This window comes from Cornus florida, unplaced genomic scaffold (assembly GCF_030987335.1).
Source record: "Cornus florida cultivar Cherokee Brave unplaced genomic scaffold, ASM3098733v1 CherokeeBrave_3.0.0_Hap2_Chr04, whole genome shotgun sequence".
Taxonomy (NCBI): Eukaryota; Viridiplantae; Streptophyta; class Magnoliopsida; order Cornales; family Cornaceae; genus Cornus; species Cornus florida.
This window is the reverse complement of record NW_026775574.1, coordinates 97,940,165-97,958,204: the sequence shown is the minus strand read 5'-3', so window position 1 is coordinate 97,958,204 and position 18,040 is coordinate 97,940,165. Positions and strand designations below refer to the sequence as shown.

The following is an 18,040-nucleotide window of genomic DNA, read 5'->3' as shown; positions in this document are numbered from 1 at the left end:
GAATTTCTTATTTTTTTACTTCAAAACTTTATAAACTTTCAGTTCTCCCATGGCATTTTTAATATAGTGATGTAGAACCAGAACTTGCATGACTTGTGACTTCACAGGAAACATAACTGATTTTTAAAATTTTGTCATTTCAAATTGAATTTTTTGCTTGGTGAAGATGTAAGATAGCTACGGTTTTATATTATATGTGCTGAAAATGTATGCCAAGCTAGCGTTGTCACCACCTAGCTCTCTTCTCGATCTTTTAAAGGAGTCCTGGTATAAACCTTCTTACACGATGAAATAAAATTCAGTGCAACTTCCTCGGACAAAAAAATAAAAATAAAAATAAAAAAGAGTCAACAAAGGCCTTAGCTATCGACGGAGACACTTGCCCACTTTTATTAAATTACATCGTTTTTTCGTCGACCTATTTCACAGTTTTGCCCAACATAAAAATAGTTTGTTAGTGAGCAAAATTGTCTAAACCCTTATTCTTGTTATTTTAGTCAGGTTCAAGTCTGATTGACCGGAATAATATTCGACGACTAGTAATTCTTAGTCAGGTTTAAGTCTGATTGACCGGAATAATATTCGACGACTAGTAATTCATGGGGGATGACTCGAGAAAATTTTGAATCACTATTAATGAGTAAAAAATTAAATATGAAAAATAATAATTGTGGGCTAAGAAACTGATACGACGAACACGAGACACTAATATAATACGGATACGATAAGAACACGGTATGAATACAATATATGCAAAAAAATAAAATAATTTTTAGTCAAAATTTTTTTATTTTTCATATATAATATTACATATTTAAATGCAATTATTAATATATTTTAAAATTTGTACATTTTATATCTCTTATTATTTTTTAGAAAATAAATAAATAAATAAAATTTAAACTTTTACACTGGGATAAGCATATGAAATGGGTAAAAGAACAGAATAAAAATATGTCAAGTTTTAAATGATTGGAACCATAATTGACATGGCCACCTAGCAGAGCAAGCTGAATGGGGGGCTAAGACCATCTCGATTGATTGTCATCTATTTTCTATTGTCTCAGTAAATTTAGGTGACAGAAGGCGCATTAATTGTCAACCGTTGGACTTGAATAAAGTATCCTATCTTACCTTTCAAAAAAATAAAATAAATTAAACTAAATTGAAAGTATGGTTCGCTCGTCACTTTTCAAAGCATCCATCAGCGGTCAATCCACGTTACACCGATCATGACTGATTGTCATATGAAATTTTGAGGCCACAAAAAATATATATATGTGAAAATTTTGAAAGTCGTGGGTAGAAAAGAAAAATGGACTAAAATAATATTGACCACTATTCCTCTAAAAATTAAAACTACTTATCAATAATAAAAAATATAGTTCTCACCTTTGATTCTAATATCAATTATTATTAAAAAAAGTTTATAAATTATGTTTTTTATAAAAAAAAAGTTATTTTAATCATATTTTTTAATAAAATAATCTCTTTTTTTTTTTTTTTTTTCTTCAGTTGCAGAGTGAAAACTCTTATCTGGAAAGACAATGCTTCGTTGCACTCGAAAGTGGTGTCTATTTATTTTGTAGCGACATTGCAAATTTTAAACCAAATCAAACCTCGTTGAGAATTTCTCATCCAGCGCTGAATTTGATGAAAGCTTTAGCCTTATTTAGTAGATAAAATTCTGGATTAGTGTTTTCAGTTTGACTATTAGTTCTAAAGATATTTCTTTTCAAAATAAAGATGAATGTTAGAGTTCCCGTGAATTACATTTAGTCCGTGTTTTATTATTCAGCTAACTTAAAAAAATAAAAATAAAAATAAAAATATAGAGGGAGAGCAATATATATTAATCAAAACAACAATTATATCAATATACAACATGATATCACAGAATCTTGTACATGAACAAGGGTAGCCTGGCCTCGCCCCCAACCATTGTCAACCCTCCAACCTTAACAACAAGCTAGTTACAAGATTGTGTCTGCGCATGGGTGAACTAGTAGATTACATAAGAAGGAATAACGTAAAACATAATGAAGAAGATGAGAATGAACATGTATGGTAGTCTAATTTGTCTGTTAAGAAAGTAAAGTAACCTCAGCCACCACGAGGTCCTTATAAATGCGATGATATGAATAAAATTCAGACAATGTAAAAGGATTACCAACTGGCAACATATTCTGTTTTCTACTGTAAGGGTGTAAGTGTCTCGGGTCATCGGTGTGATAAGGATCAAAGAACAAGAATAGGTTGCACTGAGAAAGATTTGAGATATATCCAACAGTTTATGAGGGAGGCCTATTGTGTAGAGGCGAATTATACTCATCGACGCATAAAAGGTCACACTGTTCAACAAATAGAAAGCACAGAACTGCCATGGCCTCATTGTTGACTTCCCGGCAATATGTGCTCTAAAGTTGCGAGGCACAGTTTGTGGGATACTATTGTCATCTTGCCACAATCCACCAGGAGGGCTGAGCACGGCTTGAAATGTGGTTGTTGCAATCAGTACAGCCACTGTTAGTACCGCCTGAGACATGTCCCTGTCTCGCGATTTCTTTACTTTTTCAAGCAGGGACGTGTTTTTGGTGATATGATCATGTATTTCTTTGAGGGGGTCATGGTTAACAGATATTCCTCTTAATGCTTTAGCTCCGCATAGCATATTCCCGATCTCTTTATTGTCCAATTCCTTTGGAAGTACTTGAAAGATGTCCAAAGCTGTTAAGCCCATGTTGTTCTTGGCATTTACATTTATCTTTTTAATCACTTTTTCGCTCAACAACACTTTTACTGCCTATAAGGTAGACAAGAGACAGCGTTAATTAATCATGAAATAAACATGGAGAAGATTATATTGGCTCTCAAATCACTGTACAATAGGAAAAAAAAGAATTGCTTGTATATATATATTTAATTTGGATGTGACAAACTTGCCTGGGTTAGATTTTTTGATGTTGCCATATGCAAGAGAGTGTTGCCATCCTCATCAGCCCAATTCAAGATGTCTTCCTTCTCAACCCTTTTTAGCCATTCCACCAACACTTCAAAAATTTGCTGATTGTGGAATTTGAGAGCAATATGCAGTGCAGTTTCTCGTCTAGCTGTCAAATCTTCAATAGAGCGTGGGCGAGCCAATAGGAACAATCTCAAAAGATTGACATTTTCCACAGCAACCGCATGATGCAAAGGAGTTGTGCCGTCTCTTCCTTTGTCGTGGACTAGGCTGCTGTCAATCGAGACGAACCACTCCACCATGCCATCATGCTTACCTAGAAGAGCAAGGTGCGTGGGACTAAGGCCATCCGGGTTGAGCTTCCTGGCATACGACGGCTTCAACCTCATGACTTCTGCGGCGAAGTGATGGTTACCAGTTGATGCAGCCACATGTAAAGGAGTCTCAGCTAACAATTTATCATCGATATTGCGCTCCAAAATACTTGGATCCTCTCGAATTAATGCATACAAGCGTTCGATGTTTCCTTCATAAGCAGCCTCCCTCAACCTGGCATCCATTCTAAGACAGCTACGGTTTTATATTATATGTGCTGAAAATGTATGCCAAGTTAGCATTGTCACCACCTACCTCTCTTCTCGATATTTTAAAGGAGTCTTGTTATAAACCTTACACGATGAAAGAAAATTCAGTGCAGCTTCCTCGGTCAACAAAGCCCATAGCTATCGACGGAGACACTCAACCTACTTTTATTAAATTCCGTCGTTTTTTCTATATTCCCTTAAAAGCCATTTTTCCAAAAAAATTAAAAGAGTTGGATCGTAATTAAGATGCTTAAATAATGGAGGGATGGAGGGTGGGGAAGGAAGAGAGAAAATGGAGGATTCATCCAAGGGGCAGAACGAGAGCGATGCGGTTAGGAGGAGAGCTGATGAGAGTGATTGAGACCGTTGGATCATTTGTTAGACTACGGAGGAGGAAGGCACACACATTAATTGTTTAATTTACAAATTAATTAATTAGACATATGAAAGCCAGGTGCTTATGGATAGATTTCATACTGTTTATGGCAAATTGAACGAGACTTCATCTTGACGTGATTTTTCACTCATATAGTAACTAACATCGTAATGACGTTATTCTTCACTCATATAAAAAGAAGTCAAATTACTTTTCATTTTCCTTCTCACAAACATATACACCACATGGACTTTTCAAGTCTTCCACCTAGTAGCAAGTTCCACCATTTTCTTTTGATACAAGACTGAACATGAGCCACACAACAAGAACGTTGCTTAACATGTGAGTCATTCTACCAACACGGATCAGTTATCTCTGCTATTTCAATAACTTGTGGAACTAAGTACTGTTGTCAATATTGAATCACAATTGAATCTCTCTCTCTTAATTTCAGTCTTTCTAGGGTGTGTATTTCAATTATTGTCACATCAATCGTGAACAAAAACTGATCCACAAATTTAACTTTTCCCTTAACATATTAGTCTGGTGTAAGTTCTTTACGCTCTCATAAGCATACAAAATGGGGGAGAGAGTGAGAGAAAAAAAAAAAAAAAAAACCGAGCACGCACACGCACAAATGTTGATACTCAAGTTTTGAAGAGTCGGACCATGCATAATTGATGTTGTGAACTTGATCCACTTAATAATATCTCACACAACAAGGGTAGCCCTCCTCTCGATCTGATCATTGTGAACCCCTCTAACCAGAATGAAGTAGAGATTTGAACTTCAGTGCAATTACCTTAGAAACATTATCAAGAAGCTAAGTTAAAAGGAAGAGTGATCGAATAGATGTGAGCATTATAAATGCGATGTTTTGAATTAAATTCTGAGCAAATCGAAGTATTAGCATAATGGGAGATTATTGAGTCCGTGTATCACGGTGTGAGGGGATATATCTAGTAGTTTAGGAGGAAGGCCTATTGTGTGGAGTCGGATTATGCTCATGGACGCATAAAATGTTGCGCTGTTCAACAAATAGAATACACATGCAGAACTGCCATGGTTTCATTGTTGACCTCCCTGCAAGATGTGGTCCTCTACGAAACACTCCCTCCACCGTGGGAAGTAGTCATCTTACCAGAATCCACCAGGATGGCTGTGCACGGCTTGGAATTAATGTGGCTGTTGCAATCAGTACAGCCACTGTTAGTACCGCCTGATACTTGTCTGTGTCTGACGATTTCTTGTGCACATTAAGTCCAAATGACTTGTTTAATTTGTGGCACTGTGACTTATTTTTGTTGATCTGATCATCTATTTCTTCAAGGGGGTCATGGTTAACAGATATACCTCTCAACGCTTTAGTGGGCATAGCATATCCCCAATCTCTCTGTTATCCAATTCCATTGGAAGTTGAAAGACGTCAAAAGCTGTTAAAGCCCATATTGTTCTTGGCTTTTACCTTAATCTTCTTAATCAATTTTTTACTTAACAACAATTTCACAGCCTCATAAAAGAAATCAAGACATTAATAATAATTCTTCATATAGAACTAAAAAAAATTGTATATTTTATTTTTAACAACTGAACTAAAATGAATACATGACTTTTATATTGTAAAGTGGATTCCCGCCTTCTGATTGGAAAAGTCCTATGCACCAAATAACATCTTTTGGTGCACACGTGGACTCCGTGCTATGCACAAAAACAATGTTGTTTTGTTGCTTAGAAACCCTCCAAACATGAAGGAATCTTTGTCATCCCTTAAAGGGCTGCAACCAACCAAAGAGAATGAATTTGGCTCGAGCTCGTTCGTTAAGCAAACAAGTCGAACTTTAGCTCCAGTTCCAGCTCCAACTCGATTTCTATGCTTGTTTAGTAAACGAATCGATCTGCTGGATTCAACTCATGTAGGCTTATTTATGTTCGTAAACATAGGCTCGTATATATTCGTAAACCGTATACTCGTTATAAGGCTCGCTTATATTTGTTTCTATTTTTTTTATTGAAATTCTTTAATCTTTCAAAGTATTAATTAAGAATTATCATATGAGAATGTTAGGGCAAATGGAAAGGAATGAAAATTTCATATATAGTTTTATATTTGCCAAAATTACTCATATGTGCACCTAGGAATTTCAAATTACGGTTACTTGGAAAACGCAAAGTTGAATGACTTCAATGTACACAAATGAGTTTATAATGGTCACTTGTTGGGCTTGGGCTGCACGTTGATTCCTTGTTTTGCTCAGAGTTTTTTTAGCTTCTTTTGGGCCACTGCTATAGGTTTAGTTCTTGGCTCCTGTTGACCTACTTTTGTGTTTGGGCTTGGCCATGCTTGTCCAAGCATGTTTGGCAAGTCTAGTACCAGTGAAGTCTATAGTATTAACTTCCTTTTTTTTTGAAAAAAAAAAAAAAAAAGACCAAATTTGTTATTCTCAAACTAAGGATTGTTTCTGTGACAGAATACTTTCAGAGTGAAACTTTTTGACAACTGATAATCTGATTTTCCTTCTCCATCTTCCTAAAAGGTTGGGATTTGATTACCGATTATTTAAAAATGGCCTAAGCAACCTCCTCCCGAGTCTCTGCAGATTCCACATGATTTTAGTTTATTGTTTTGTTGACTTCGCCTATTCTGATCTTAGATCTGCTACGTGCCTTCTTTACGGATTTTGTTTTCGTTATTAGTTGTGATTTTTTATCGATATATAAACAACAACATCATTGCATCAAAAATATAACTTCAATGTAAATATATTGTATTTTTAAAAATAAAATCGTCATAATTTTTACATCTCATATACAATATGTTGCGTAAGTATTATATTCTTGAATAATCATATTTATCTAAAAGTGTTGTCATCTTTTATGCAAATTGTAAAAGCATTGACATTTTCACGAAGTTGTCTTGTCTATGTCACTCACACGCTTGAGCATTTGTCCAACATTTCATAATTGTGTTCATAGTTTATGAATAATTTTTATTATTTTGAATTTTTGATCAAAACATTTTGAATGTTCAACTAATACATCTCAAATATTTGATCAACGCATTCCAAACATTTTATAAACACATCATACACTCTTAATCTTATATAAATCAAACACATGACAGTTGAAAGCACATTCAATTGTTCAATTTTTTTAAAAAAAATTTATAACAAAAATATAATGACAAGATTAAAGAGTTCTAATTAATATAACTTTAATATAAAAATTATAAATTAATTAAAATTCTACAATTATTTTAGTCAATAAATAAATATATATATATATACACACGTAGTACGCAAATTTGCAATGTAGAGGATCTGATTCCAACTTGAGAAAGCCATCGGACCGTCCATTTCATGAACCGGACCGGAACGTTGTCCGGGTCACCTCTTCTGCTCTGCCCATTGCCAAGCCCTTCTTCTAATCGCAACTTCCAACATCACTTCACCCTCTCTCTCTCTGCAGCTATGGCTACCGTAGCTTCGCACTTCTTCCCCACCACGCGTACACGAACTACCTTTCCAAAACGAACCGTTACTTCCTCCTCTATTAGATCATCTTTATCAACCAATTTTCTCTCTCCGCTCGTCGGCGGAAGCGTCGCCGGTGATTTATCCGGCTTGAAGATCCGACCCCCTTCCCTCAACCCCAATCTGCCTTCCTCAGGCTCTCATGCCAAGCGAGGCGTCGTCACCATGGTACTACCCCCAATAACCTTTATATTTGTTCATTATACCTTATCCCTTATCTAGATACCCACTTTGCTTGTTTATATAAACATGTACTTGTTTTTGTATATATATCCATATATATATGTATATATGTATTTAAGTTTGTGGGAGACTGATAAAATTGGGCAATAACCGAGGGTAGAAAGGGTTCGAATTGTTACATGAATTACTTAATTTCACTAATGAGGGATTTTAAAATTAAGGTTTGGACTGAAAAAGTTGCAAAGGGTTTTCGGTTTTTCAAATGAGGTATTTTGAGAAATTCTGATTCATTTAATTTTAAGTGAAAGAATAATGTACAATATGGGTATGTGTTTTATTTGATGCATTGTTATGGTGCCATATTTACTTGTTTATGACCACTGAAAGAGGCAAAGAATTTCCATAGGGAGTACAGATACTATCACTGTTAAAACGTGCAACATGTATCCTTATTGCTGCTATATGAGATAATAATTTGGATGATAACAATGCATTAAGCTGATATTGGTACATACTGAGAGATAAACATAGGTATTCAATGATGCCTAAATCACATATGCAATTGGGGAAAGGAACAAAACTTCGTAGAGGGAAACTGGCATCTAATATGGAGGTATATTAAAGATATGAACATATGTTGGATAAATATAAATGTGCTACTCAAATTTGTTATTGTTATTTTATTTTAAAATGGGAAACAGAAAATGAATCGAGTCCTTATTCAAGTTGATAGATTGACATTACCTTGAGGTCTCACTTCTGAATCCTGGTTTAATTAAAATGGCAGGATCTTAGGGTTACTACCTTAATATCTCAAGTTCAAATCCTAGTTTAAACGATATCTTTGGTCTAGTGATTGCAGACATATCTAGGGTTTACGTTGCAGCCGTGAGTCCAAAGGGTGTTTGGTTGGAACATTTCCTTTGAGAGAATAAGGAGTAAAAAGAAAATTGAAATTTGATGAGGGAAAAGGGAAATATATCCCCATCACTAAGATTCAAATGCATGGTTTTTTGTCACCAAGTATTACTTAAATTTTGTAAAAATCCCAAGCAAGCTGTAAGGGGGTCATGTTCCTAGCTTGAATAAGAGGACATTTAATGTGGTGTGTAGGAGAGGAGTAGCAATAACAAGCAATGTTGAACATAACGATGAGTTCAGTTTGTAGTTACAACGGCGCACTTTTGATTTACGTCTAGCTTGTCTTTGGGCCAATAATGAAGCTTCGGCTGCAAGGGTGAAGTCTTTAGTTTAGTGACTGTTGTGCCTGTAGCCCTGGTTGCATGGAATTGGCTGATTGGACAAGATTGTAGTTTGGATGTTAGCTATTTCTAGTACAATACTGTGCTTCACTCTATTTTTTATGTACGGCTAAGCTGCAAGATGCTAGCTTGTTTAGGGAGAGCATCTCGCTTAATGAACCCCTATTCCTTCTATCAAGTCAAACTCCTCAAAGCAACTGGATTACGTCTCAAATCCAGTATTATGGTTGCACCATGGGAAAAAAGTGAAAAACAAGGTGTGGGCTTATCATCTCATTGGCTTGTGCACTGTTGTTGCATAAGGGATGCAGAAACAGTTAGTTATTTGACATTGTCTGGTGACTAGGACTTGTGGCATGTTCTCTTCTCTCTTTTTGCGCCCACTGGGTGATGCCTATATCAGTGGAGATCCTCTGTTTCTTTGGAAAAATTTGTACTCTGTAGAGTGAATCTGAAAGCAGAGCAGAGAGTACTTTAGTAAGTGGCGATGATAGAATTGCCTATCCTGAAGCAAAAACTTTTGATGGTTAGTTGTAGTGTGTGTTTAGGCGGCTTGTTGCTCTTTGGGAGCGCTCCCCTTTTGAGTGCCTTCAATGAAATTTTACTTATCAAAAAAAAAAAAAAAACTTTTGATAGTTGAGCTCTGTGTTTCTGTAGTAGTGCTTTCAAATGGCACTGAAAAGTTCTTCACACTTATTCTGACCACTGCACACACAAAATGCTCCTCTAAGTTTAAATAATCATTTCCAAGAATTTTCGCAATATGTGAATATATAGACTGGTAGACTTATAGCAGCATTTATATCCATGTCATCTTTGTTGTCCATATTTTGTTCTGTTAGGATTCTTTTTAGTCTTCAATACGTCACCATTATTATCACTTGTCCTCTAAATTATTTTTCTATAAACAGGTCATTCCTTTTTCGAGGGGAAGTGCATGGGAGCAACCTCCTCCAGATTTGGCATCTTACTTGTATAAGAATCGAATTGTTTACTTGGGCATGTCTCTTGTTCCATCTGTCACTGAGTTGATACTTGCAGAGTTCCTTTACCTTCAGTATGAGGATGAGGAGAAGCCAATTTACCTTTACGTAAATTCCACTGGAACAACAAAGGTTAACTATGTTACTTATCTTGTTCAAATTGCTTATAAATTATCCCTTGCATATCTTTAAATTTATGGCTGGTATATTTGGGTATAACTTATTCTTCAATGCTAAAATGTGGAGTTCTTGTGAGATCACCTAAGTAATATCTGTAATTTTTCCTTGAATGTTGCCCCTACTTTCTTTGAATTCAACACACAGAAGGATAACTTTTGCTGAAGGTAGGAAACAGAATTTGGTTATGCTCAGACTTCAGAACCAATCTTGAGCAATATATAATTCTTCATTTCACGTTAAATGTTGGTTGCCCTCCAGGAAGAGGAACCATTTACAGGGGTTTAATTATTGTAGAACTATAAAACCTTAAAGAAACATTTTGAAGATGTTGGGGATATACACACCAGAAAGTTCAGGTTTTAAAAATATCAAAAGTAAGCGTCAGTACTCAAGCTGAATTACAATATAGGCAACAATTGGATTGTGGAAATGAGTTTAAAATCAATTGAAGAGGTCATTAAACGAATTTTAAGGTTCCCCTATAACAGGTGATGCTACCACTTTCTTGATGGAGTTTCTTATTTTTTACTTCAAAACTTTATAAACTTTCAGTTCTCCCAAGGCATTTTTAATATAGTGATGTAGAACCAGAACTTGTATGACTTGTGATTTCACAGGAAACATAACTGATTTTTAAAATTTTGTCATTTGAAATTGAATTTTTTGCTTGGTGAAGATATAAAAGGGCATTTTTAAAAAGTAATCAATTTTTTTTTTTTTTTTTCTTACCAACTAAAAAAAAAATTGATTACTTTCTTACTTCAAATATCTTATTTTTAAGAAAATTAAAGCTGTCTTCTGAGTTGAGTTTCTTGATAAGTGACATAAGTCAAAATGTCAAATGGTAGAACTGAATAATATCAATTGACAATATTATAGAAAGAAAAATAAAATTGTAGAACATATAAAAGTATTAATGCGAAATGTTAATTCAAGATAATAATAATAATTACCCTGCATGTATTGGACACTGGCATTATTGAACACTCCTATACACAAATCTGACTCTGTTTTGACTTCTCCATGATGTAGAAATGTAGAAATATCTTTATGAATTTGGACAGCTTCTATCTTTAATGAATTTGGACACTTATCTAACACTTTTCTGGACATTTCTTATAGCAAAAGATTCATATTGCTCAAATGTTTCTTAACTAGAGCCTCGTGCACATGGTTGCTATTGGTCAAGCATGCAACAAACACTTCTGATGTAGCATAGAGGTGTAACTAGAAAGGAAAATAGACTATGATAATAGTAATCTATAATATGATTATGTTTATGAAATTTGTCAAGCTCTATCTCCCACATATAGTATTATTAATATAGAACCTCAAACAATCAATCAAAGTTTTAGGTACACCCCATAAAATATATGTATATGATTATTACTTATGCACTGTCATGTCCTTGTCGTGTTCATATCCTACTCTTTAGATTTTACTTTGTCTGCATATCCTTGCTTTATCGTGTGTCTATGTTCCATGTCTGCGTATTTATTCTTCAAGAACAAGTCAAGAAAGAAAATAATAAAGTGGTGTCTGCATAATATCCATCTAGATCTTATAAGCCATGACAACTCATCTAGGCAGCATTTGTTACTGAATCATGACTGATTCCGTGCAATGAGTTCCATCACAAGTCAGACGCCACTGGAACCTTGTGTAATTACCAAGTGATAGGAAACATTTTAATATCACGCTTAATGTAAATTATCTCTTTTACACTTAAATATTACATGGATTAACTTATCAGAGTTCTGCTTGTATTTTCTGCAAAACTCGATATGGATTACTGATACAATGATATTGTCTTTTCTATGCAGCACTTGCTAGCATTTTTGCTTTTGTTTTCTCCAGGGTTTGTGCTAAACTATGTCATTGGGTTATCCTTGAGTTGTGTCCTGATATATTATATGGAAACTTTTTTAAAATATTATGATTAAATAATCTATTGATGTCTGATGTACTGACTATTGATTTTAATACGCTTCTGCACTTTTTCCAGGGTGGAGAGAAGTTGGGTTATGAGACAGAAGCTTTTGCTATTTATGATGTTATGAGGTTATAAATCTTTATGCTCTTCATTAGTATGTCATTAAAGAGTTGCCTTAATTTGATAAGCAGGTCATGCATTGCATTCAAAGCATTACAGAATGATGATCCTCCGCATTATGGAAAACTTTTTGGCAATACCGACGCATGGAGAACATTATTCTCTTTGGAGACAAAATGGTTGGACTTAAGCCAGAGTTTAAAATTTGGAAATTTGAAACACATTTACTCTAGCTGGTTGGACTTGAGTAATAGATTCCTCAAATTCAACATTTGAACAAGTAACTATATGCAAATGTGCAACTCACATGGAAATCCAAGAAATTAGTCCCAGCACAAAATTATGCAAAATAGTGGACATATTAGTAATTACTAGAACATCTAATTTCTTGTCAAGGGTCTCTCTCTAGTTTGACTTCCTTTTAGTACATCTGCTGAAGCTTTTTTCTGCTTTTTGCAAAGGGTGTTGCATTTTCCCCCCTCTCAAATGAATTATTGCTAATATATATAATAGTTTAGACCTGCACTCTGCGCCCAACTGTATCGTTTTCTTTTCCCTTCTTTGCTGTCTATGTTTTTCCCACCTTCTTTTATATTATGGCAAAGCTTTTGGACATTGTCTTCGATTTTATTCCACTATATGAGCTGTTTCCTCTATTGTACTGTTTACATGGTTTTCCCAAGGCTACCTCTAGTTTTCTCCATTGAAGTGAATTAATTGATATGCATCTGTTTGAACTGATTTCTTCTCTCGGAGTCGAATATGCCCAAAGCTTGAACTTATACCATACTGACTTCTAGCAGCTGCTTTTGGTAGCATTCACAACACATCCATTTTGCATAATAACTACACCTGAATGTGTGCGTAGCCGTATGTTCTGTTTATTACTGATGTTGGAGCTGCTATGTTGATACATTGAGGTTCACTTAAAACTCATGCAATCAGTTCAAAAGTTTTATGTGAATTGATGTACATCTGTATGAACTGATTTTGTCTGCTGGAGTTAAATAAGCCCAAAGCTAGAACTTATACCATACTGACTTGTGGCAGCTGCTTTTCTAATAGAAGATATGATCCATTGTGCTAATTGATTACACGTGAATGTTCATGTAGCTATATTTTCTGTTGATTAGCTCCATTTGATACATCAAGGTTCGGATAAACCTGCAATTAGTTAGAAGGCTTTAACTGAATTTAGTACTCTTGGTGCAACGTAAGAGGGAAAATAGACTTTGACATAATTGCAGAATTTGCTCTTCAGTCCCCCAAGCCTATAAGAGGATGATTGCCTTAGGCAGACATAAAACCTCATTGTGAAATACTTAATCTGGGTTACAGATTATTGGGTTAAGTGCACATCAAGATAGATACGTCACCGGAAGTAGATTGGAAGGTCATCTGGGTTCTGTCTTATTCATTTTATAATTGATATAGGAATATTAAATAAATAAATAAAATTTGCACTCGTCTTAATTCTAAATGCTAAATCTTAACCCCCATATCATTGAGTGCAAAGGAAAATTATGCTTGGTACTTGAAATCAACTTTGGGACTCTAGACCTTCTGAAGAAACTTTGGGACTCTATGGTCAACGTAAGCATCAAAAATTTGAAGAACATTAAAGATGCCCTTTTGAAGAGGATAGTAGTCAGGTATTTTGTGCTTTCATTTTCAGAAGTTTTAACCAAAAATATCAAGAGTTCCTGAAGTAATAAGTTAGTCTTTATTCATGTATGCATAATGGTGACTCAAATTTATCATATTTGATGGATTCGTGTATAAGCTTATGGACCTAATTTAGTTGTGATAACCAGTGATTCACACCCTTTGTTAAATTTGCATGTAATTTGTGATGTCGAAAATGTCTTGCTGGAAGAGATAATGTGTGAAAGAGAAATGTATTGCATCCCTCTATATAATTTTTTCCTCCTAAATTCAATGGAGCCTGTGAAATTTATAGCAGTTGCCTTTCTTTTATGACTGCAGATATGTCAAGCCACCTATTTTCACTCTTTGTGTTGGCAATGCTTGGGGAGAAGCAGCCTTGCTTTTGGCTGCTGGTTCAAAAGGAAATCGTTCGGCCTTGCCATCATCAACAATAATGATTAAGCAGGCAAGTTATCTGTCATTTTTCTAATGTTTTGGGCAAATTTGTTTTCGTCCATCTGTTGCTTTGTTGCTGTCTCTGGGTCAGAAATAACGTTATCATTTTATTTAGATGGTTCAAAGACACTGATTAGGTTTTTGGATAAAAATACTAATATCGTATCCCCATGTATCTGCAGCCGATTGCAAGGTTTCAAGGTCAAGCAACAGATATCGAGCTTGCTAGAAAAGAAGTGAAGAATGTGAAGGCAGAGTTGGTAATATTAAGGATCAATTATATATATGTTTTATCCCTCTTCTATCAATTCTTATGGACTTCTTGGGGGAAAATTATGCTGTAGTGTGTGTGTGTGTGTGAGAGAGATAGAGAGGGGTTAAGTGTCAAAATTTGATGACTTCCTCTAATAATTAGGATTCCATATGTTACAACCAAAAGTATCATCATCAATTTACCTGACCGATAGAGACAAAAATAAATAAATAAATACCTGACCGATTTCCACTGATTGTAAACCATTTTTTAACTTCCAGGTTGAAGTTTAGAGCCTTGATTTTTTGCATGTTAGAACTTACAACTATAAAAATAAAAAATAAAAAGTAGGAAAATCGGAAAAGGAAAGAAAAATGACATTTAAATTAATACTTTTTGCCTTGCTTTTCCTCATATTTGTTCTCTCGGTGTTATCAATGGTGACCAGACCAAAAAAAAAAGAAGAAAAGGGGTGGGGGTGTGTTCATCTGCATTTCTTTGTGTGTTGTTAAATGTGCAAACCAAACAGAACTATAATCTTTCTCGTTCTACTTAATTGAAAAATAAAAAATAAAACTAAAGACTTGTACCTTGTTTGATATCAACATTTATTATTGGATATTTCCAATTGCTCCTATCCTTTATGCTTAAATGATTGAGGATTGATGATTTAATTATTTTTTTGGATTCTTTGTGGCCTTAGTCCCAGTTCCATTTTTGTATAAGAGATGCGTTCCCCTTTTGAACACCTTTTTTATGTTATTATTACTTATCAAAAAAAAATGATTGCGGATTGAGTGAGGACTTATTAAATTTACCAGCTATGCATTTGGACATGCATCCAGACCTCAGCCAATATAACCTTTTTTTTTTTTTTTTTCTTTCTGAAGGTTAAACTTTACTCAAAGCATATTGGAAAAACACCAGAGCAGATTGAAGAAGACATAAGGCGTCCAAAATACTTTAGTCCTAGTGAAGCAGTTGAATACGGCATCATTGATAAGGTATATCCGGCATCAGATTTATATTTCTTTATCTGGCTTACCTAAATTGTTTTCTTATTAATCTTATGCAGGTTCTTTATAACGAGCGGAGCACTGAAGATAGAGGAGTTCTTTCTGACCTGAAAAAGGCACAACTTATTTAATTGTATCGAAAGTTGGATCACTGATCCTAGTGAGTATTTAGGTAAAATATGATTACTTGCAAGTCATTGTCCTGTTGTGAATTATTTGACGTTGAATGATTTTCATATATGTAAACGAAAATTGATTTAATAGGTTTAGGGTAGCAATCAACTCTTCTTTTTACCGGTAATTTTGTCAGAAGATTGTTCTTCTTGTCAACTCCTTTACAGCGGTTGTACTAGAAATTGTAGTCAATTGAGAGTCACATGGGACCACAAAATCTTTCCAAACCAATTCTAGTATTTAAGTACAATTTACTGTCTGAAAGTTTCCAATTTTCAAATGGGCCTTGACTCTTTACGTTTGAGCCAATTTCAGTTCCGTGGATTGGTTAATAAAGCACACATTTTTTCTCTGGAGGAGGAGGGAGGCGCCTCTCTCCCGAATTAATATAACTTCATATTCCAAAGGCATTTTTGGCAACTGAACAGTAGAGTCTCTTGCATAATGGAATTGAACCTTCTTGACATTTTTCATCTTCTACTGAACTTTACGGTTACATCTCTTCAATCCTACTCATTTGCCTTTTGCCATTTACATATAACTGCAGCAGTTCTTAATCTTGGCTGATCTACTCCTGTATTGTAAGGTCTGTGTATATTCTAGAGAAGTAATTGCTTGTTCTTTTCTTGGTCACACCTTCTTTACTATGATTGCTCTCTCCTCCCCACCCCCTCCAATAACAAAGGCAAGAGACACATGGAAAGGAGGGGAACAGGCTGATTGACTTTTGAGGTATTCTGCTTTACACCTTGCACATGCTTGTTGATGGTTCTGTTACAGTTGCTAGGTTGAGATTGGAAGTGTTGGGGAAGTGGTATTATTTGGTTGGTAGGGTGGTTATACCTTTTGTTGCTTACCAGTTCTAAGCCCACCGGCCATAACTACTTCTCTTGTCCTTTTCAATTTCATCCCAATTTCACAGGTGTAGGAAGTAGATAATGAGGAGCAACATTTTTGAAAAAAATGATGAATACACATGTTTGGTCCCATTCTTGTGTCTTCCATCATGTTCCTTGTGGTTAGGACCCATCATCCATTAATGAAAAGAGTAAGATCATGGTTCACGCCATTACAATCACCATCCCAGAGAGCTCACAACTTTTTCTTTTGTAGTTTTTTATTTTATTTTTTAAAAATTTTATTTTCTGGGTGTGGTGTGGCTGACTTGGAGCAATGTTGATTGAATTTAGCTGAACGCCTTTCTTTGCTGATGTTTAGAAGATCTGTTTTTGTGAAAAAAACACCACTCAGTAAAATTTTATTATATGTATGGATTGGAGAATGGTCCCCATGCATTGTGGTCAATGCCAAACCAACCAGAACCTTCACTTGGTAGTTGGAAAGGGAGCATTTGGCTCATTACTTACTCTAAGAGGTTGCACTGGCTCTATCTATTTTAAAAGGGGGCTTTTATTCTAGCACTTACCTCTCCTCTAGTTGGGGTTTATTTCACTTACCTCCCATGTGTTTTGGACAATTACAGTTACCTTCATTTTAGTTACATGTATGCAACGAACAAACATCTACCGTCAGATTCACTAACGATGTTAGATTCACTAACGATTAAACGATGGTCAATGTTGATATGACAAATTTTTTAGTTTCATATGACAAAAATGCCTTTCAAATCGTTATGAAAGACTTTTATTCATTGTTTGACATGTGAAAAGACAATTATACTCTTAACTAAAGAACATTAGATTGACGAAAATGCTGTGAGTTGGGGGTATAATTTTCTTTTTGCGCATCAAGTATTCGATGGCATATTTGTCATATGAAGTTAAAAAAAAACTTTTCTCTTCAGCACTGACTATCTCTAACCATGAAATTAGTGGCAGGGGTCGGATTGTTAGTAACTAGAATGTAGGTAAATGTTATTAACCAAAACACATGGGGGTAAGTGTAATACATCTTAACTAGGGGCAGATTAGTGTATTTGTTGTTTCCTTTTGGTATGTGACCATATAGAGCTCAACCCCATTTGGCATGCGTTTTGTTTATGTTGTTTTTGTTTTTTGGACTGTTATAGTGTCGATTTTGGTAACAAAACATGTTTGGTGTGGCTTTATTTTATTTTACACAGTGCTAAACCTTCGTGAACGGTGGTCCAAAAATAAAACACTAAAAATATGTTTTTTATTTATTTATTTTGACAATTGTTCATGGCCCAAAATCATAACTTTATATGTTTTTGTTTATGATATTTTCACAGCAAAATATTGTTTTCAAACGTACTTTCGATTTTTTTTCAAAACAATCTTCTAAAAAAAATATTGTTTCTGTTTTAATAAAAAACAAAACGTATAAACCAATGCATGCCAAACGGCCCTCAGTATGAACTCAATGATATCTAAAACTTCCAGGATAAGAGAGGAAAGTAA

General features: G+C 34.8%; 2 protein-coding genes across 2 annotated transcripts; one reads left to right on the top strand and one right to left on the bottom strand.

The window, feature by feature from the left end:
* Positions 1-1,757: 1,757 nt before the first annotated feature.
* Positions 1,758-3,611, bottom strand: LOC132304127 (ankyrin repeat-containing protein BDA1-like). The gene is made up of 2 exons (XM_059801680.1): positions 2,940-3,611; positions 1,758-2,799 (listed from the first exon to the last, which is right to left on the bottom strand). Exons 1-2 carry the CDS (start codon positions 3,520-3,522, stop codon positions 2,003-2,005), a joined length of 1,380 nt encoding a protein of 459 aa, XP_059657663.1. The 5' UTR covers positions 3,523-3,611; the 3' UTR covers positions 1,758-2,002.
* Positions 3,612-7,275: 3,664 nt separating this feature from the next.
* Positions 7,276-15,746, top strand: LOC132304126 (ATP-dependent Clp protease proteolytic subunit-related protein 4, chloroplastic). Its single transcript, XM_059801679.1, has 7 exons — positions 7,276-7,620; positions 9,809-10,012; positions 12,066-12,121; positions 14,100-14,226; positions 14,399-14,476; positions 15,360-15,473; positions 15,545-15,746. Exons 1-7 carry the CDS (start codon positions 7,279-7,281, stop codon positions 15,614-15,616), a joined length of 993 nt encoding a protein of 330 aa, XP_059657662.1. The 5' UTR covers positions 7,276-7,278; the 3' UTR covers positions 15,617-15,746.
* The last annotated feature ends 2,294 nt before the right edge of the window (positions 15,747-18,040 follow it).